The following is a 22,240-nucleotide window of genomic DNA, read 5'->3' on the forward strand; positions in this document are numbered from 1 at the left end:
CTATACGCAGGGGTCAGGGCTATTATTGGTGCGAATTAGATCCCAGTCACAAACAGAGAAGAAGTGGGAATGGGAATGAAAGAAGTCCATTTATCAGGTCGATTCACTCCCGCATATCACGGAGCAGAGCACACCATCTGTTACTCTGGCAGAGGTAGAGAGAGGAGAGGGATGTAGTGGGAGGAGAAGAAGGGGCTGAACGGGCTCCCAGACAGAGGCTGATGATTGGTCGCTAGCTGTTTGTAGGGTTCAGGGGTCAGCCAGGTTGTTTTGTAGGGGTCGGAGAGGTCAGAGGTTAGTCTTACCAAGTGCACACGGTACATGATGCTGATTCCCAGAGTCATAAAAGGCTTGGAGAAATCGATAACCTTCTCCCTCTCTGCGGTGATGGTGAGCCCCGCTACGGCCAGGTCCGCTTTCTGGAATAGATACGCACACACACACCACCCATTCAGATATGCACAGATAGGTACATCTACAGTAACAAAGGTTGGGTTGTGGTGGTGGAAAATGCATGGAAAGTTAAATGAAATAGTAAGTAGGCTACTGGTGTAATTCCACTCCTACTGTGCTGTCATTGTTGTCCGTGACGCCTAGTCTGCCAGCAGTGTGTAGCATCATTGGCTTTGTGTCTGAAACCTGACTCATGCAGGGCACCAGGGAGAACAGAGTGTAGAACAGGGGGGGGGGGGGGGGATACATCCCAAATGAAACCCTATTCACTATGTAGTGCACTACTTCTGAGCAGGATCCAGTGCACTATATAGGGAATAGGGTGCCAATGTTTCTTTCAAGCTGGCGAAGAGCAGATTGTTATGACAAATCACTTGACACAGCAGCCAGTTAGCCAGCTAGGCTGAGCCAGCCAGCCAGCCAGTGCTACTCGGCATGGTAGGGCTGTGAAGGTGGCTGCTCGATCCCAGTATTCATCCGACACTGCAAAGTGCATCTGCAAGAGATTTTCATCTCCCCAGGACCCAGTGCAACCCTTCGCTGCTCTTTGTCCTTTGCAGTTGGAAAATAAGAGGATTGTCAGAGCTCAACTCTAAATGAGAGGAGAGCCTGCCTGCCATGCCATCATTGGCACAGTGCACGTTGACACACTAAATAAAACAAGCAAACAACTTTGGACCAATCAAGAAGAAGAACTTTGAGATGCAGTATATAGACAGTACTGTAGTATAGCTGTCCAGAATCCTGTCCAGAATAACTTGAACAGCAAAAACAGAGCTCCAGGTGCTAACACAATGGCGAAAAAGTTCTGGAAGGCTTTTTAGTGGTTGTTTTACAGTGTTTTCACCGACAACAACTCTGAATGAACGCGCAAAACCAAGCATTTAGCCAACCCCCAGCCAGCCCGAAAGCAACAACAAAAAGTATCTCGGCAAAAAAACTCAAAAAAAGAAAGAAGTCACTCCATATTAATGCATCAATATTGATTACTGGAAGCTAACAGCTATTGAAAAGTGTGTGGAGAGAGAGAGAAAGCACACGGTATAAAGTCATCTTTTAAATAATGCATCGTTGTATTCTTTCCCCATGCCACCACACTTGTTTCCACTTTCGCTCAATCATAAGATGGTGCCCTGGAAAAAAGCGAGATAGGAAAAGAAAATCAAAGCCGTCCCTACGGCTGCTGAATAATGCATTGAGTTAGAGGTTCCCCACTGTACGTGGCATTTCATCTTCCCGGTAGGACTTTGCCTCCGTCTCTATGGCTACTTAAAGTAAAGCCCCCGTCCCCAGCTTGCAAATGAAGCCTGTAGAAAGCTTGTCCATACATTCTCTTCTCTCAGCGTTCGCTCTACTTTTCTGTGTTAATTCAGTCAGCCGCTATAGGCTAGCTACAGTACAATCTCTCTTCCTTCTCCTCCTCCTCTTCTAACCCCACCAACTATAACCCAGTCATCCACTAACCATCTCATTTCCAGTCTGGGGGTCTTTCCAGAGAGTGGAGCTCAGAGGCAGGGACTCAGTGACCCCACACCTTCCTGCGCTGTCTCCCCTCGACCTTCCCCCTCCCCGACATTCCTTGGTACTCTGTAGCAGCTCCTCTGTAGTCTGTATTGTGTAAGGTGCAATTAGACCAAGTTGAGACCTCCTCAAGGTCCCCAAATCAGAACCAACTTGCAGGGGGACAAATGGAGACAATAATACGAGTAGGCATTCCTTTCATTTCCTTAATGGCTTTGCCTTCCATTAGCCTATAGTGAATTAAGACACATAACTTATTAAGGGCTCCCTCACCACCTCCTCAACCCTTCCACTCTATCCCCGGTATGCGTGAACATCTACAAAAAACACTGGTCAGTGCGACCACACTCTAAGACCAGCAATATAGACCTTTCATTCACAAACAAAATGGTTCAGACTGGTTAGCTGGGCCCTTTTAAAGACATGTCTGTGTTGTGAGTGTTTGCTCAAGGGTGACTGGGGCTAATTGAGATCCATTAGGACAGATGAGCTGTATCCGAGTTCGAAGGGTGAACAGAACACAGCCATGGCTGCGTCCCAAATGGCACCATGGTCAAAAGTAGTGCACTATAAAGGGAATTGGGCGCTGTTTGGGATGCAGGCCCAATACTCTGTGTCATCTGTTTCAGGCATTATCTGGACTAATTAACAGCCTTGCACCTCCTGTACATCCTTGTTCTCTTCCATCTTTTATCTTTTCTCCTCCTCATCATCATCCTCACATCTCTGCATGGTTACATCCCCTTACTGTCGGATGCTCTCAATGTGAAAACATCAATCAATAGATTTGGGCACTACTTTTCTGGATCACATCACTGGGGACATGTTTGTGCGACAGCGCACAATGGTTGTGGACACATTTCTGTGATGACAAACTCTCCATTGTATCATGAACATACAGTATTAGTTGTATCACATCCACAGTTTCTAATCAGTTGTATAACCTGTGCTTGAGAGGGCCACTGGATGTTTGTAGGATGTTATTGGTTTGTTAGGGCTGATTTGGCAGTAATGGCTGTAAATTCATGAATAACATTTGATTAAAGGGTTGATGAATTAGTCTATAGTTCGAGTGGCATTATGCTGTGAAGTGGTAGAAGGGGGTAAATGGTAGGTAGATGGGTGGCGATGGAAGTGCCCAGAGTTTTTCCTGGTCAAGTCATATGGTCAAACAAAAATCCTGTTTACTACAGGAAGCTGTTGCCCTTACCCTTGAGATGAGCTCTCCCACCATGCCCGTCCAGGTACCGTTGGTCCCAGATACCCCGTACACCCCGTCCCCCACCAGATTGATACAGTACTTGAACTTCAAGATGTCCGCCAGCTCCTTCAGCATGTCCACACAGAAGCCCTCATAGCGCTCGTTCCCTTCCATCTCCTGGTGGTTCGGTCGTAGCATCACGTATGGGTTCTCCTGCGAATGGACACAGATGTAGCAGAGCACATGTAGAATACCATGATACTGTAGCGACCCAACACCTAGCGACCTCGGACCTCTTAGCGTAACGGTTAAGGTGTTGGCTTGACTGTCACTGGATCTGAGTTTGAGTCCCGGTTGGAGTTTCCCCCCGAATTCACAACAATAAACATATCATAGTATAATACAGCATAACCTAGTGTAGCATAACATCATCTCAACCTTGACAACTTACCCTTTTTTGAGGTCAAGTTGAAATTAGCATATTGTATGTCTAGACAGTAGACACTATCTCACCAGAGGTCATTTGTTTTAAAGAGGAGCCAATAAGAATATATCTAGGCAACAATTAACTTCACCACCGTACTTGACATGGGAACAAAAGCACGAAGGCACCTGCTACTGTCCTGTCTCTGTCTGGCACCACCGACTGTTTTAAAACTCGCTCTTTCTTAAAGTTTGTTCCTAATTTATGATACATTTTTTCATAATTTTTATTTTATTTTACCTTTATTTAACTAGGCAAGTCAGTTAAGAACAAATTCTTATTTTCAATGACGGCCTAGGAACAGTGGGTTAACTGCCTGTTCAGGGGCAGAACGACAGATTTGTACCTTGTCAGCTCGGGGGTTTGATCTTGCAACCTTCCGGTTACTAGTCCAACGCTCTAACCACTAGGCTACGCTGCCGCCCCATAATGTTGAGCAAGCAGCTCAATGATTTAAATTTGGGGGGTTAAGAGAGATTTATCAACCAATCTTTGTGCAGCATAAAAAGGGGGTCACATCCTACGCCAGCCACCTTAGCTAAAAGACTAAATGTGGCTACTGTTTTTGAAGAATGCTTTAATAAAGCATGTATCAAATCTTGAATGCTGTCCTGTGAGGATCACAATGGGTCAGATCAGCTTGGCAATGGTTGACAATAACCAGACCTTCTCTCACTGACAGAAGAGGGGAGGAGGGAGCTGGTGTGGGGGTTTTGACACCTCACACACACCCTGTCATAAATTGGCGAAAGTATTGGCGAAAGGAATGTCCTTTGTTAACATACTGTTTCCCGCCAAAACTTTAACACGGTCAAACGTGAATACTGGAACAATAATTCTAACATAAGAATGTGGGGAATGGTCAGAGGGGAGCTATAGAAAACGAAAGTCATTGGTTTTCATTTTGTGACGTCATAAAAAATTGTATGGACGAAATACTGTAACTTGGAAAGTATATCCCCTTTATCTATCAAGTTTCCATCCAATACGTTCATATAAAATTGAAAAATTAGTATTTTTGTGAAGATAGGAATGTGCTTTTAGGAGGCATAATAGATAACTTGCAATCATATATTTTGCACGGTAAGTAGCCACGCTCCTATTGAGAAGAGCGTGTCAGAAGAGCGTGTCAGCCTGATGGAACCGTCCTTTTCGACCAGAGTGCTTAAAAGGACTGGCTGACAGTTAACATTTTAGACCAGGAAAGATGGGGAGTTGCAGCCCACGTCTAAAGTGGTTTAAATGCTGAATCTCAGAGACCAGGAAACGTGAGGCGGGAGCTACATGTTTGATATGGTTGGAACTTTGAACCTCAACACGAGGTGAAGAAATAAACTCACCTTCCTTTAGAGCAGAGAGACGGCGAGCTGCAGCTCATGTCCATTGTGGTCAGAATCCTGAATAACAACAGGAGGGGGAAAACAAGCTCCCCTCTCAGCCAACAACTGAGACAGCTGATTAGCTGTCTTCACTCAAATATCTAAAAAATCTAAGTGAGACTATCCTACTACGCTCATCCCCAATGGCAACTGTCGACACGGCTGGCTAGCTATCTTCCAGAGTGAATAACAGTACAAGATGTGAAAGGGGATACCCTTTTCGGACAATCAGAGACATACAGCTTGCCGCTGAAACACCAACAACCTTCCTAAGGAGGGCTGGTTCTGATAGAGATAAACGTCGAAAAAAGGCACTCACACGTAAATACATTCATGATTTTTTATTCCAAACGGTTCGTGTGCAAACTATATGATTACTGTGAGAATAGTTCTGAAATATATTGACGATAAGTGTATTTTTCTCTATAACAAGCCGTCATATTGTGTCAGTCCACTAGGGACCTTTGTCTCATGTAAAGGGTATTTGTTTATTCTGTGTTATTATTTAGTTAGCTAATAAATAAATATTTAAACCTATTTGTGGAGTGCTGAATCATGAGTACGGCTTGGGCTTTTGCAGATGCATGAGGTTATGACTGTTCAGAATGATGATATGATAAGAGGTAATAATTAATAAGATGACTGTTTATTGATGTAATTTATTCCTTATAGAGTTTAATTCAGGAGATGGTAACTCTTTAAACAACCTATTCAGTGGTGCCCAAAATCCTAATGAGTTAATCGTTACATGATTAATTTAATCGGGTAACAACTAAACATAGTTAGTTGATTAAATAAATAACAATTATCAGATTAATGACAGTAAGTCATGACAATTCACTGTGGTGTTTTTACGGACTGAATACTGTAGTATACTGTAGTATTTACCATTTACTATAGTATAAATACGGTAGTAAAAAAGGAGTAGTATATACTGTGGCGTACCACAGACTAGCCACCAGGGGGAAACTCGTCGAGGCCTGGTGACAGACGGAGTCTACATCACGCGGCGATGGCTCCCTCTGCTGGACGTGCCAGGTCTTGACGGGCCCTCCTTGCCAGGACTAATTGGGACTGATTGAGACTGGTGAGTAATCAAGGGGCTGATTGCTCACCAACCGTACGAGTCCCATAAAGCTATCAGAAGGGTAGCACAGAGGGTTTTTTCTCATGGAGAGAGGTTCCTTCCGTATAGTCTTCCTCACGGTCAGCAAAAAAATAAATAGAATCCCCCAAAGGAGACAGCAATACCCCGGAACCCAGAAGACGGTAACCTGGAGGAGACCTATTCTTTTATTTTATTTTGTTTTAATAAATCAAATCAAATCAAATGTATTTATATAGCCCTTCGTACATCAGCTGATATCTCAAAGTGCTGTACAGAAACCCAGCCTAAAACCCCAAACAGCAAGCAATGCAGGTGTAGAAGCACGGTGGCTAGGAAAAACTCCCTAGAAACACCTATCACACTGAGCTATCACACTTGTGTCCTTGTCTGATCAGTGTAAACGTTTTAATCAAACCCCCTGGACTGCCACAATACAATAGTCATTACTGTCGTGTTTTTGCAGACTGTAGTATACTGTAGTATTTACTGTAGTGTTTTTGCGGACTGTAGTACAGTATACTGTATCATTTACTGTAGTGTTTTTGCGGACTGTAGTATACTGTAGTATTTACTGTAGTGTTTTTGCAGACATTACTGTAGTATTTAATAAAGTGTTTTTGTTTTATTATCTTTGACATAGAAGTGGGGGACTTTCTCCTTGAGGAAATGCTAAATGCTAAAAGAGCACATTTTACATTACCTGTAAGTAGGTAGGACTGGGTTCTGAATGGAGAGTTCAGAGCTTCCTCTCTTTTCTATAACCTGTATGGGACACAATATATGGTCTGTTTGCAGGTTTCTTACGGATGGCACAAATTTGTGTATTTTTTTTACCCCTTTTTCTCTCCAATTTTGTGATATCCAATTGGTTGCCCCACCGCTACAACTCCCGTACGGACTCGGGAGAGGCGAAGGTCGAGAACCACGCGTCCCCCGAAACACGACCCTGCCCAGCCACACTGCTTCTTGACACACTGCTTGCTTAACCTGGAAGCTAGCCGCACCAATATGTTGGAGGAAACACTGTACAGCTGGCGACCGAAGTCAGCGTGCATGCGCCCAGCCCACTAGAGCGCGATGGGACAAGGACATCCCAGCTGGCCAAACCCTCCCCTAACCCGGACGACGCTGGGCCAATTGTGCGCCGCCTCATGGGTCTCCGGGTCGCGGCCAGCTACGACACAGCTCGGGATCAAACCCGGGTTTGTAGTAAGCTTTATACTTAAGTCGAGAGAGAAAAAAACATACTGTCTGATATAGAGAAATATAGATGGAACATAAGGCAAACCGTGAAATAGCTCTGTCATACTCCTATTGGGATGGCGTTTGTGTTGACTGTTGACCGGGAGATTAATTCCTTTCCCAGTACGAAGTGGCGTTCCTCCATTACGACATAAAGTGGAAAACCGGAGACCTCAAAGAGGACGACACATCGCACTGCCACCGACCATCCTGTCACCATGGCAACAACAGTTACTCTACCTGTGGTACTATCGGCCCGGTTTCCCTTACACTTGATTCATCTTATATGGCCTCTCCCCCATTCCATCTCGCTGGAGTTTTCCGTGCACGCACCACTTCATGCTATACTGGTCAGAGAATAGGGATAATAGAATGAGGTGTTTTCCTAGCCTTCTTTGCATCATATCGGAGGTCACTGAATCAGAGCACATTATAATTGTTCCTTTTAGTTGACATACTCATCAGTAGTAGATGGAGGGAGAGAGCGGCGGAAGCATTGAACGTATGCATGCAGGAGAGCTCCTGGACTGCATGATAAAGAAGAAGAGTACAGACAGAGAGAACGAAGGGGCCTTTCAAGGCCCTGAGTCAGAGCACAGTGACACTCTATAAATGCAAATCCTCTCCATTCATTAACTTATTAAACAGCCACACATGTTACCTTCCTTGCCCTCGAGTTGACACCTCTGCTGTGGTTATGCGGTGCCACGCGGGAAGGCACAATATAAATGCAAATGATGTCATCGCTCGCAGCAGCCTGGTGGTAGAAGCGCTCTACCATTGCAGCCGGACCGACGCTTTCCCTTTACCCTCCCAAACTAGGGCTTATTAAGGAGTAGTATTTCACGGGCCAGTTTTATATTACACGGCGGGGGTTTCAAGAGAGAGAGCTTGGAAACGAATAAACAAACATTCTGGATTCAATTAATAGGTCTCAACACCCCCGGGCGACAGAGAGGAGTGGGCCTCTCCGCTTAATTAAACGTGGCCCATCATTTCTCGGCTAGCTCTCCCTTGTTGATTGACGAGTGTGAAACAGAGGCAAAGTAATTCTATATTTATCTCCCCAATAGCTTTTAGTTTTTATGCCCCAGCTCATGGAATAGCCTTTCAGGTCACCTTGAAGTTGGACTCGCTGGTCTCCATTGGACAGTTTAGACTGAGTTCAAGGGAGGTGATATGTGAGAGTTGTGTTTGTCTGGATATATATTGTTGTATTTATTGTACTGATATTGTTATTTTACATGATGTTGTATTAAATTGTATTGCATATGCGTTCATGTTCGTATGGCTCCCTTGTAAATTAAACCCCGGTCTCAATGGTGACCCACCCTGTATAAATAAAAGTTTAATAAAAAAAATGATTAAAGAAAACTGCAGAGCATTTTAATTAAGAGCTGGCCCATCAATCATGGTAGTAAAACCCTCTATCTCTCCAAGGGAAATAAACGATCAGAAACTAACAGTAAGCATTATACTCACAAAGGTTTTTAAATAATATGTACTATTGGCTCTGTAAAGTGTTGTAGCAATGTGCAAATAGTTGAAGTACGAAAGGGAAAATAAATCGGTAAAATATAGGTTGTATTTACAATGGTGTTTGTGCTCCACTGGTTGCCCTTTTCTTGTGGCAACAGGTTACGTCTTGTTGTTGTGGTGGCACACAGTGGTGTTTCACCTAATATATACAGTGGGGCAAAAAAGTATTTAGTCAGCCACCAATTGTGCAAGTTCTCCCACTTAAAAAGATGAGAGAGGCCTGTAATTTGCATCACTTCAACTATGACAGACAAAATTAGAAAAAAAATCCTGAAAATCACATTGTAGGATTTTTAATGAATTTGCAAATTATGGTGGAAAATAAGTATTTGGTCACCTACAAACAAGCTGGCTCTCACAGACCTGTAAAAACTTCTTTAAGAGGCTCCTCTGTCCTCCACTCGTTACCTGTATTCATGGCACCTGTTTGAACTTGTTATCAGTATAAAAGACACCTGTCCACAACCTCAAACAGTCACACTCCAAACTCCACTATGGCCAAGACCAAAGAGCTGGCAAAGGATACCAGAAACAAAATTGTAGACCTGCACCAGGCTGGGAAGACTGAATCTGCAATAGGTAAGCAGCTTGGTTTGACGAAATCAACTGTGGGAGCAATTATTATTACAATTATTATTACATACAAGACCACTGATAATCTCCCTCGATCTGGGGCTCCATGCAAGATCTCACCCCGTGGGGTCAAAATAATCACAAGAACGGTGAGCAAAAATCCCAGAACCACACGGGGGGACCTAGTGAATGACCTGCAGAGAGCTGGGACCAAAGTAACAAAGCCTACCATCAGTAACACACTACGCCGCCAGGGACTCAAATCCTGCAGTGCCAGATGTGTCCCCCTGCTTAAGCCAGTACATGTCCAGGCCCGTCTGAAGTTTGCTAGAGAGCATTTGGATGATCCAGAAGAAGATTGGGAGAATGTCATATGGTCAGATGAAACCAAAAATATAACTTTTTTGTAAAAACTCAACTCGTCGTGTTTGGAGGACAAAGAATGCTGAGTTGCATCCAAAGAACACCATACCTACTGTGAAGCATGGGGGTGGAAACATCATGCTTTGGGGCTGTTTTTCTGCAAAGGGACCAGAACGACTGATCCGTGTAAAGAAAAGAATGAATGGGGACATGTATCGTGAGATTTTGAGTGAAAACCTCCTTCCATCAGCAAGGGCATTGAAGATGAAACGTAGCTGGGTCTTTCAGCATGACAATGATCCCAAACACACCACCCGGGCAACGAAGGAGTGGCTTCGTAAGAAGCATTTCATGGTCCTGGAGTGGCCTAGCCAGTCTCCAGATCTCAACCCCATAGAAAATCTATGGAGGGAGTTGAAAGTCCGTGTAGCCCAGCAACAGCTCCAAAACATCACTGCTCTAGAGGAGATCTGCATGGAGGAATGGGCCAAAATACCAGCAACAGTGTGTGAAAACCTTGTGAAGACTTACAGAAAACGTTTGACCTCTGCCAACAAAGGGTATATAACAAAGTATTGAGATAAACTTTTGTTATTGACCAAATACTTATTTTCCACCATAATTTGGAAATAAATTCATTAAAAATCCTACAATGCGATTTTCTTTCTCATTTTGTCTGTCATAGTTGAAGTGTACCTATGATGAAAATTACAGGCCTCTCTCATCTTTTTAATTGGGAGAACTTGCACAATTGGTGGCTGACTAAATACTTTTTTGCCCCACTGTATATATATATATATGGAGGTTTGGCAGGAGGTTAGGAAGTGCAGCTCGGTTTGAGCTCATTAATGTGTAGTGGGCACATAGCCGGTCTTCTCCTGAGGGAAAATAGGTAGCCGGCAGGTAGCCTAGTGGTTAGAGTGCTGGGCCAGTAACCGAAAGGTTGCTGGATCTAATCACTGAGCTGACAAGGTAAAAATGGGTAATTCTGCCCCTGAACAAGGCAGATAACCCACTCTTCCCTGGTAGGCTATCATTGTAAATAAGCATTTGTTCTTAACTGACTTGTCTAGTTCAAATAAATAAAAATTGAGTGCCAGGTCTGCCTAAGGCAGCCTCTCACGATAGCATTGCCATGCTCATTGAGTCTGTGCATAGTCAAAACTAATTTGGGGTCAGTCACAGTGTATTCTCTGTTTAAGGCCAAATAACATTCCAGTTTGTGCCATTTTTGTAGATTCTTTCTTATATGTGTTTTTTCATGATTTGGTTGGGTTTAACATTTTTTCTGTGGGATCTCTCGATAGCAAGGCCATGCTCACCGAGTCTGTACATTGTCAAAGCTTTTCTTAATTTTGGGTCAGTCACAGTTGTCCCAAGTTTTAATTCTCTCTCACCACGGATGTGCTTGACAGGGTATTTGTGGTGTTGACACGCCTAACTCCTAATTTTGCATAATTCACCACTGTTTGTGAATGCTTACCAATCTATTGACATACACCAATGTCAGAAGCATTCATTGAAATCACAGGAAAATTCAATCTACCTTTTGTAATATACCACAGACAATTCTATGAAATATTGAATTTCAAGCTATGAAGAAATGCAGAATTCCTGTATCTCTAAAAACAGGCTCCCTTTTTTTCCATTGCCAGGAGTCTGGTTGGGTGCAGATAACTTCAGCTGAGTATTCCCAGTCTTCCATGACCCCCCACCACACAATTAGAACCTTACTCTACCCATGCCAGGTACATTTTCAAAAAAAAATGGTTAAGATTAGGATTGGGGGAGAGAAAGCTGGTCATATATCTGTACCAGGGGGAAACACCACCCCGAGCTGAGCCTAGAAACTTAAACAATCGACTGCACACGACAGTGAGAAAATTTGCGATCTTGAAGGTGTATCAAGTCATACCTGAGTTCGAATAGTATTCACTGCACTTGATTGAGTTTCCTTGGCACAATGGAATCAATGGAATAGTCCCAAAAGTGCAAACACCACCCATCTGGCTCTCCAGGCAGGTTCAATCAAACGTACAAAGTACTTGAAAGAAAACAAACACTATTTGAACCTGGGTCTAGTTCAAGGAGCTGTCACAACCCCCTCACAATACCCCCCATCATCTAGCAAATACAATTATGTGGTCCTGAGCCTATAGCAAACTGGTAACTCAAATATACACTGAGAGTATACAAAACAGAACACATGCTCTTTCCATGACATAGACTGACCAGATGAATGCAGGTCCTTATTGATGTCATTTGTTAAATCCACTTCAATCAGTGGAGATGAAGGGGAGGAGACAGGTTAAAGAAGGATTTTTAAGCCTTGAGACAATTGAGACATGGATTGTGTGTGTGTGTGTGCCATTCAGAGGGGGAATGCGCAAGACACAATATTTGAGAGCCTTTGAATTAGGTATGGTAGTAGGTGCCAGGCGCACCGGTTAGTGTATCAAGAACCGCAACACTCAATGGCAACCCGTCATTCAGGAAAGGTGGGGCAGAGCCTGTTTTGAGCCCCACATTTTTTGCAAACAATGTAAACGTAGGTTGGTAATGTTCTCTAGTTGCTCCATGATTAGCTCAGTGTTCTGTCACTTGTGGGAACAGTACAGTGGTTCTTCCTTCAAAAGTTGCGTCGTACTGAAGCACAGCTTGCAGGCTGCCGCAGAATTCTATGGCATGTTATTTAAGTGTCAGCCATTGTTGCCATTAATGGCTAGTTAGTGCTAGTTTGACCACCAGAGGGCATCTTTGAGAAGCATTTGACTGTTTTTAATATTGGCTGTACTAGAGAATTTAAAACCTGTTTTTGTAAGAACATAGTATATGGGATTGATTTTAAGAAATGTAGCTTAATTAATTTGATTCATATTATGGTGTTTTTATTCCAAGAAAAAGGAAAAATGAAACCCTCAGTGTTTCCGTTAGGAAAATATGGCGCTGTACATCATGACCGGTCGGGAGTAGGCTACTAAGTGACTGCGAGTGAAGAGCAAAATGATCCTAACATTTCCACACCCTAATTGTAGGCTAACCAATACCCAAATGGAGATTCAGTGACAATAAAAATCGAATTGATTTATCAAGACCAGTCCCAGTGCCTGTCTCAGAGCAGCACAAAATGGTGCTGAAATAGTTGACCACACGCGGGTAGGCTATTGCTCCAAATCCTATTATAACAATTGGATAAGCAACAATTTGTTGCCTTCATTAGGCTACCTTATTCCAATATTTCTGTCATTCAGTGATATTTATTCCCATAGTAATTTGTTATGGATCCATCCAGAAAACAATACATTTGGTGATCTCAGTAAGAGTCTATTGTCCTGCTGCTAGCCCATCAAGGGTGGATGGCCTCTTTTGTATTCTTAAAAGAACTCCAGTACAGAGAAGAGAAAGGACCCTTGAATAATTAAACATGTCGGTAAAATACTGTTAGACTTGGGGATTATGGTCACGGACAGTGCTATTCGCCTGTGCTACACCAAATGCGAATGCCCAGGGAAATGAACAGGTACAGTAGGCTACACTACTTCAAAGTAGGCCTAATAATGCTGAAAATAATGCTTAAATAAATCGACTGCTGGTCTTTACTGTATGCTGCACATTTTTACATTGTATTCCATTTCCAGCGAGACTATTCAAGCCATCGACTCACTGACGGTTAAAAATTATGAGCAATTGGCAAAGGCCATCTGGAATCAGCTGGCATCACAGGCACAACATCAACATCACTCTCATCACAGTCAGAAAACAATTGAAGAAACTTGAGTGGACTTATGGAAAGGCTCTGTAAGACATTTTATATTTATATATTTCATTTTTTCCCAAAACATTAACCATGTGTGCTTTCTTATTTTGTACTGTTCTGTAGTTTCGACTAAATGATTTGTCTGACAAACAAAGAACTTTGCGTGCCGCAGGCTCAGGCCCAGACATTGATCAAAGCTGGCAAGACATTCAAGGACATCATCAAGAGATTTGCTGGACCCTATGTCAGAGAGGTGTTTTTGGGACCACATTGTATCTATTGTCCTGCGATTAGCCCTTGTGAAAAACAAGTGTTTGAAAACATGTTTTCAAAATGCCTCCAGCTGTCCATCACTACCCTAAATAAAAACACAGCATATAAGGGGCTTTTATACAATTATAATACAGGGTTAATAACAATAATAATAATAAACGTTGGTTCACAGATCAGAACTCATTAAGAGGCGGTTTCTAGCTTTAAAAAAATCTGCAGAACTGGGAAGGTTGTATCCCCCATATATATACCATTTTATTGGTTGCAAGAATTTTGTATAATAATTTAAATACAATTCAGAGTTTTGAATCCGGCATAATTTTTCTGTGTCAATTCATAAACCATGTGCCATGGAATCAGTACATCGAAAATCTCTTCCCAACTATTTTGCAATCTATATGTCACAGCTGTAATTTTTTGGGGTACTTAAATGAAACGGGTATATATTTTTATTAATCAAATTTTTATTTTTTTATTTTTTTTACTTGTTATGGATGCAATCCCCCTATCGGGATAAGTGTCATCAACAACCGCTGAATAGCATAGCGCTACATACAATAAATATTTATATAAATATTTATATTCATGAAATCACAAGTGCAATATAGGAAAACACAGCTTAGCCTTTTGTTAATCCACCTGTCGGGTCAGATTTTGAAATGAAGCTTTACAGCGAAAGCAATCCAAGCGTTTGTGTAAGTTTATCGATCGCACGATAAAACATTAATTACACTTAGCATCAGGTAGCTCGGTCATGAAAATCAGAAAAGCAATCAAATTAATAGTTTACCTTTGATGATCTTCGGATGTTTTCCCTCAACGAGACTCCCAGTTACACAACAAATGTTCCGTTTGTTCCATAAAGATGATTTTTATATCCAAAATACCTCCGTTTGTTTGTCGCGTTATGTTCAGAAATCCACAGGAAAGAGCGGTCACGACAACGCAGACGAAAATTCCAAATTGTTTCCATTATGTCCACAGATATATGGAAAACATTTTTTTATATTCAATCCTCAGGTTGTTTTTAAAATATATAATCGATAATATATCAACCGCAAATGTCTTTCACAGTAGGAGAGGGGAAACAATGGCTGTCCAAATTCTGTTGCCCAAGCAAAACTCATGTGACCACTTGACGCGAAGATATCGTTCTGGCTCATTTTTCAAAATAAAAGCCTGAAACAATATCTGAAGACTGTTGACACCTTGAGGAAGCGATAGGAAAAGGAATCTGGTTCATATCCCTTTAAATCCAGCAAAGGGAGGCTATGGAACATGGCATTCTCAAAATAGAAGCCACTTCCTGTTTTGATTTTCCTCAGGGTTTTGCCTGCAATATCAATTCTGTTCTACTCACAGACAATATTTTGACAGTTTTGGAAACTTTAGAGTGTTTTCTATCCAATACTACTAATAATATGCATAGATTAGCAACTGAGACTGAGGAGCTGGCTGTTTATAATGGGCACCTTTTCATCCAAGCTACTCAATACTGCCCCTGCAGCCATATGACGTTAATGCAGGGCTGACAGACAAGTTCCTTACTTTTTCCCCCTTCCACTTGATAAAGGTTCCAATTGATTAAGTGTTTTTAACCACAATATTTGTTGTATTATTTGTTCTGTCTTTTCTGGTGGATTAAATAAAAAAATAACGATATTTTGGAGATTATTTATTTTTCAAATAACCAAAAGGGAGCGGTTATAATCTGAATAAAGGGGAAAACGCCATTCTTGAACACGGGGTGAGACATTCTTACTAATTTAAATAAAGCTAGTTTGTTATTTATAATGATATACTTCTGTTTTTAGAGGGAGAGAAACCAAAAGCCCACTCTGCATATTTTTCGAAAATCGTCAGTCCACATGTAAAGTGTAATTTCCCCATTGTATTTCCCCAAGTTCTCTCTTTACTACAGGACCACCGACAGTTTTTTGTTGTTGTTGCCTGATGCAGGACTCTAGTGCCAGAGAAGAGAGACTCTCAGACTGAAAATGCCTCTATTAATTTACAAAAACTTTAGTCAATTTGTGCCACAGTTTAGACTACTGATAGTTCAGATTTTTAACTCCCTTATGCCATAGTTTGTACTGTACATCTCAATTGTCATTAGAAATCACATTTGTTTAAGCAAGTCAGCCATATCAGCTATTTCTTTTAAGACAGTAAAGGAGGCTGAATGAAATGTTTCGCTGACAGAAAATGCTCCGCTGATAGCCAGGTGTAGCAGTGTTAAGATGTTGGTACTGTTGTTGGGACAGATTTATGTAGGCCCTAACAGTTTGTGGTCACCGTTTGTCACCATTATAGTGCATTTAATGTATTGTTTAGTGTTGTGTTGTGTAGTGGCTTTACTGGCATGCATCCCACTTGTTTATTCTTTTTTGCCCCACCAAGATTTACATGCTAAAATCGCCACTGGCAACACTGCTGGGTTTTTCACACTCAACAGTTTCCCGTGTGTATCAAGAATGGTCCACCACCCAAAATACATCCAAGCAACTTGACACAACTGGGAGAAGCATTGGCGTCAACATGGGCCCGCATCCCTGTGGAACGCTTTCGACACCTTGTAGAGTCCATGCCCTGACGAATTGAGGCTGTTCTGAGGGCGACTCAATATTAGGAAGGTGTGCCTAATGTTTGGTATAATCAGTGTATAACCTTGTGTGTGCGTGGCAGTCTCGATTGGTGAGAGACTAGAAATTCTGAAAATTGGTTGTTTGTGAAAGAGCGAGAAAGACAAATGTATCATTATCCTTGCCCATCTTCTTAAGCTTGTATGCCTGAAATCTTTCAAATAGTTTAGCTGGGCTTGATTGAGCAGGACTGGCACAATGGAACCAATGAAAGAGTCTCCCAATCTGGCACTCCAAGTAGACTGAAGCAAACATTTAAAGATGGAATTCGCAGTAGGGGGAAACAGCGCCACTGTCCGCCCCACGGTCAATGTTATTTTATTTATTTATTTATTGACGAAGCAGAGGTGGGGAGCTTTGCGCATCATGGTCCAAAAAATTGCTGTATACAGTTAACTGACAAAATAAACCAACATACCGAGTGTCGTTATAGGGCGTTGGGCCACCACGAGCCAGAACAGCTTCAATGCGTCTTGGCATAGATTCTACAAGTGTCTGGAACTCTTTTAGAGAGATGCAACAACATTCTTCCACAAGAAATTCCATCATTTGGTGTTTTGTTGATGGTGGTGGAAAATGCTATCTCAGGCGCTCCAAAATATCCCATAATTGTTCAATAGGGTTGAGATCTGGTGATTGAAAAGGCCATAGCATATGGTTTACTTAGTTTTCATGCTCATTAGACCGTTCAGTGACCACTCGTGCGGGCATATGAGGGCATAGCCATGGTAGCCAAGCCTTTTTTTTTTTTTTTTACATGACCCTAAGCATGATGGATTGCTAATTGCTTAATTAACTCAGGAACCACACCTGTGTGGAAGCACTGGCTTTCAGTATACTTTGTTTCCATTGCTTTGGCAGTTACCTGAATGCTGTTGTTCTATTGTGCTTGTGCAATGATGTCCGAGGGAATAAAAAACAGTGTTTGTTGTTTGCAGTAACTTCTTTGTTGATGTAATATCGAAAATGGACGTGGCAGTTTCCCTATTAAAGACTCCAAGGTTTAAGTACTATTTACACTCGCTCTCCTGAACAGGCCTGAGCCAGCCAATCAAAAATGACTTTAAAACGAATCAACTTAGAGCCGAGCCTCTATTATCTTCCCGGAGCAATCAGCAGTTCAGAAATATCACCTCGCCTAGTGGCACAGCGGAAGAGCTGTCGCAGGTATTTCTTTCACTAACATTCAAAGGATGGATAAAACTAAAATCGGTGACAAAAAGAGGGATTACAACGTAACGTTAGTGGTCTGTGGAGGTGCAAAATCAACAAAAATAAATCAATTCAGAGGTGAAGGATGTTTGCTGTATTGCCTCAGCTCTCGGAGGCACATGCGGAACTGTACTGTAATCCTCCTGGTGCCGCTCCGCACTGCAGCTGCCCAAGCCTGTAACGTCTAGCCCGCCCCCACCGGCAGAGATAAAACGTGACACAGCAATCACGGCTTGATGAATGAGTTGTGATAGCGACGAAATTGCTCCTCGGTGGCTTTTGAAAGTTGCCTGGATGATTCTAAATCTAATTAAATTAACACGTAGCACCTCACATGGCCTGCCGTAATATTCTCTCTCTCTCTCTCTCCCTCATCGTAACATTTTTAATTGCTAAGCGTACAGCCTTATACATAGTATCTAAACAACTGGGCCGACTAAGCACACCAGCGATACGCCTTTCTGAGTGTATATCGAGAATGAGACTGTATTTACATCAAGGAAGCCTTCAGAGTCGTGGCATATCAACATTTACATTTGAGTCATTTAGCAGATGCTCTAATCCAGAACGACTTACACAGAACCCAAACTGGCTGTGCGCATGCGCCATCGTGCATACATTTATTTTATCCACCTACACCCAACAACACGATCACAACACGCAGGTTAAAATATCAAAACAAACTCTGAACCAATTACATTAATTTGGGAACAGGTCGAAAAGCATGAAACATTTATGGCTAATTTGTCCTATTTAGCTAGGTGGCTGTTGCTTGCTAATTTGTCCTGGGATATAAACATTGAGTTGTTATTTTATCTGAAATGCACAAGGTCCTCTACTCCGACAATTAATCCACACATAACACAGTCAACCGAATCGTTTCTAGTCATCTCTCCTCCTTCCAGGCTTTTTCATCTTTGAACTTATATGGGGATTGGCATCTGAACTTTCATAGTATACTACACCGACCGGCAACACAGTTTGTCTTTCAATCACCCATGTGGGTATAACCAATGAGGAGATGGCACGTGGGTACCTGCTTCTATAAACCAATGAGGAGATGGGAGAGGCAGGACTTGCAGCGCGATCTGCGTCAGAAATAGAAAGGAGTTCTATTTTAGTCCTTGGCAACGCAGACGCTTGTTGACGCACGCAAGCATTGTGGGTGCAATAATTGAATAACAGATTTCTACATTTAGTTTTGCAACACTCGCGCACGCGACACGAGCGGTGTGGTCAGCCTATTACAGGAGTAATTAGGGCTAAGTGTCTTGCTCAAGGGCACATCGACATATTTTTCACCTAGTCGGCTCAGGGATTCCCAACGCTCTTAACCGCTAGGCTACCTGCTGCCCTCAAGACAAAGATGTCAACTCTATGAATGGCAAGCACTATATGGTGAAATACCACCCCACGACACCTTATTGTAAACCACTCTCTATATCTAAACCAAGTGGATGGTCCAGCACATGTCTGTCATTTGGAGTGTGACGGCGTGACACGGTGACATGATTTATTATGGTGAAATACCAAGTCACTATACTTTAACATCTACCACTCTCTCCATTCTAAACGAAGTGGAGTGTCCAAAACATGTGTCATTGGGAATGTGTTGCTGTGACGGTTCACTCACCAGAATAGTGGTGATAGTGAGGGTGGTGTTGAAGAGAGTGTCGGTCACGTTGATTGATGGAAGCTTCCTCTCCATGGACAGGCCCTGCTCTGAGTGCCACTGGCCAATCTGCAAGGGGGATATGGATACACACAGGTACACGTCAACGCACACGCACAGACACACACAAAGAAAACAACTGTTAGAGAGTTAATCAAAGGGCTAGGCAGCAAGCAGCCCATCAAACTAGCCAAACAGACAAAACTCTTTCTTCTGGGCTGAAACCAGTTTAAGAAGGCACTCAGTCACCATGCCCTTCCCAAGGTCACCCTTAAAATGAGGAGATAGCGAACTAGAGAGAGAGAGAAAAGGGAGAGAGAGATGAAGCACAAAGACACATGCTGAACCTTGAAGAAATACATTGGGGCATGTGTTCAATCAGGAGACAACAGAATGCTTTCATTAGCTCAATTACACCAAATTCTCTGAAGCGAGCCAATGTCCTCATTACCATTAGAGCTCGGCTGGCGCCCCTCCACCACTTCTCCTTGCACTCCTCCAGCAGGGCCTTGTATGGTCATCCCATCCTGCCTGTCCCCACCTCAATACGCATGTCACTCAGTGGCGGTGCAACATCATGCCTAACTTTTAATTTGCATTGTAATTGCAAAGCAGTATGGTTCATTGGGCTCTCTGATTAATTCCTTTTGTTGAGGTATTGGTTAATTTATCATCCCCTACCAATCAATCCCTGGCCGGTGAGTGGCTGGCTGCATTAGAGTGGCTGCGTGCGTGTATGTGTGCGTGTGTGTTTGGTGCGTGTGTGTCAAGTTGTGCATATGTGTCAGGGCACAACAGCAGTGGGGTCTAAATTGATTTTTGACTAGTTATGCGCGAGCTTGCCATTCATTCTAGTTATCACATTTCACTGTCACAAGGCAAGGAGAGAAGGAGACGAATGGAACAATCTTTTTTTTTTTTTTTTTTTTTTATTTCACCCCTTTTTCGTGGTATCCAATTGGTAGTAGTTACTGTCTTGTCTCATCGCTGCAACTCCCGTATGGACTCGGTAGAGGCGAAGGTCGAGAGCCATGCGTCCTCTGAAACACAACCCAACCAAGCCACATTGCTTCTTGACACAACGCACATCCAACCCGGAAGCCAGCAGCACCAATGTGTCGGAGGAAACACTGTACACCTAGTGACCTGGTCAGCGTGCACTGCGCCCGGCCCGCCAGAAGAGTCGCTAGTGCGCGATGAGACAAGGATATCCCTGCCGGTCAAACCCTCCCTAACCCGGACGACGCTGGGTCAATTGTGCGTCACCCCATGAGCCTCCCGGTCACGCCCGAGAAATGAAGGCTATTTCATGCGAGAAATTGCCAAGAAACTGAAGATCTCGTACAACGCTGTGTACTACTCCCTTCACAGAACAGAGTAAACTGGCTCTAACCAGACTAGAAAGAGGAGTGGGAGGCCCCGGTGCACAACTGAGCAAGAGGACAAGTATATTAGTGTCTAGTTTGAGAAACAGACGCCTCACAAGTCCTTAACTGGCAGTTTCATTAAGTAGTACCCGCAAAACACCAGTCAACGTCAACAGTGAAGAGGCGACTCCGGGATGCTGTCCTTCTAGGCCTGATCAACTCTATGTGAAGGAGATGTGTTGCGCTGCATGAGGCAAATAGTGGTCACACCAGATACTGACTGTTTTTCTTATCCATGCCCCTATCTTCTTTTTAAGGTATCTGTGACCAACAGATGCACATCAGTACTTCCAGTCATGTGAAATACATAGATTGGGGCCTAATGAATTCCTTATATGAACTGTAACATATTACGAATAATCTGGAATCAACTGGCATCTATTTGTGAAACACTGATTATATCATAGAACGACTTTGTAATCCAAGGTGATTCATACAACACATATTCAACGATTCATCGTTGCACTTTTGGAGATTCACAATATTCCTGCTGCTTTTCTGTTTTTTCAAGTCTTTGAACGTCACTTGGCTAAGAAAAGTTTCCATGTTGTTTCTTTCAAAACTAAATTGCCGCCAATTCTTTCTACACGCTTAACATAATCAGAGATTCCATTTGAAAGTTTACCATTCTTCTCATGCACAAATGGAATACAAACAGGGGCGTAACAACGCTGCACTAGCTGCCGACGGCTTCCGGGAGTTTGGGCGGGGGAGGGAGAGGTGCACATTGCTGGGATCTATCGGAACATTGTTCAGCAATCAGCTTGTGCAATCAGTTGTCAAGTGCATCTCCCCTGTAGAGAGTCGTGGTGGAAGGCAGCGGCTCAACAATGCACCACCAGGCACGGGCGGGCTGCGGAGGAGCAGAGGGGAGTGAGGAGAAGGGCAGACGGGTAAGGACGGGTAACGTGGAGGCACCGCAGGCTGTCGGGACAGAAATAGAGTGGCTGAGTACGTGTGTGTGTGTGTGTTCATTTGTGCGAGTGCGTGGATGTGTGGGAGGCTCAGAGCAGGAAGAGTTCCCAGGCATCCGCCAAAAGGGAGGAACTGCTCTGAGAGTGGCCCTCTGCTCAACTCAGCTAGCTTTGACAATAGGGAATGCAGCACAAAGCAGCTTGCACAAATACTGTAGAGATGAGACACAAGTGAGACTGCACACCTAACCATAAACACACACTTACAAAACACACACAAGCCTAATGATCTGATCATGGTGTACATACAATGCCGTTCAAAAGTTTGGGGTCAGTTAGAAATTAAGAGAGTTCCTCTGTCCAGTGTCTGTGTTCTTTTGCCCATCTTAATCTTTTCTTTTTATTGGCCAGTCTGAGATATGGCTTTTTCTTTGCAACTCTGCCTAGAAGGCCAGCATCCCGGAGTCACCCCATTGTTGG

The 22,240-nt window shown here is 43.0% G+C and overlaps 1 protein-coding gene across 1 annotated transcript in view; it reads right to left on the bottom strand.

Moving 5' to 3' along the window:
- grik4 (glutamate receptor, ionotropic, kainate 4) overlaps positions 1–22,240 on the bottom strand; it is a 202,237-nt gene that overhangs the window by 21,914 nt on the left and 158,083 nt on the right. Inside the window, exons 10-12 of the mRNA XM_031796144.1 lie at positions 19,381–19,488; positions 3,185–3,388; positions 306–419 (exon numbers count right to left, since the gene is read on the bottom strand). Coding sequence (XP_031652004.1) covers positions 306–419; positions 3,185–3,388; positions 19,381–19,488 — 426 coding nt within the window. The remainder of the gene's footprint in view (positions 1–305; positions 420–3,184; positions 3,389–19,380; positions 19,489–22,240) is intronic.

Source organism: Oncorhynchus kisutch, linkage group LG18, assembly GCF_002021735.2.
Source record: "Oncorhynchus kisutch isolate 150728-3 linkage group LG18, Okis_V2, whole genome shotgun sequence".
NCBI lineage: Eukaryota > Metazoa > Chordata > Actinopteri > Salmoniformes > Salmonidae > Oncorhynchus > Oncorhynchus kisutch.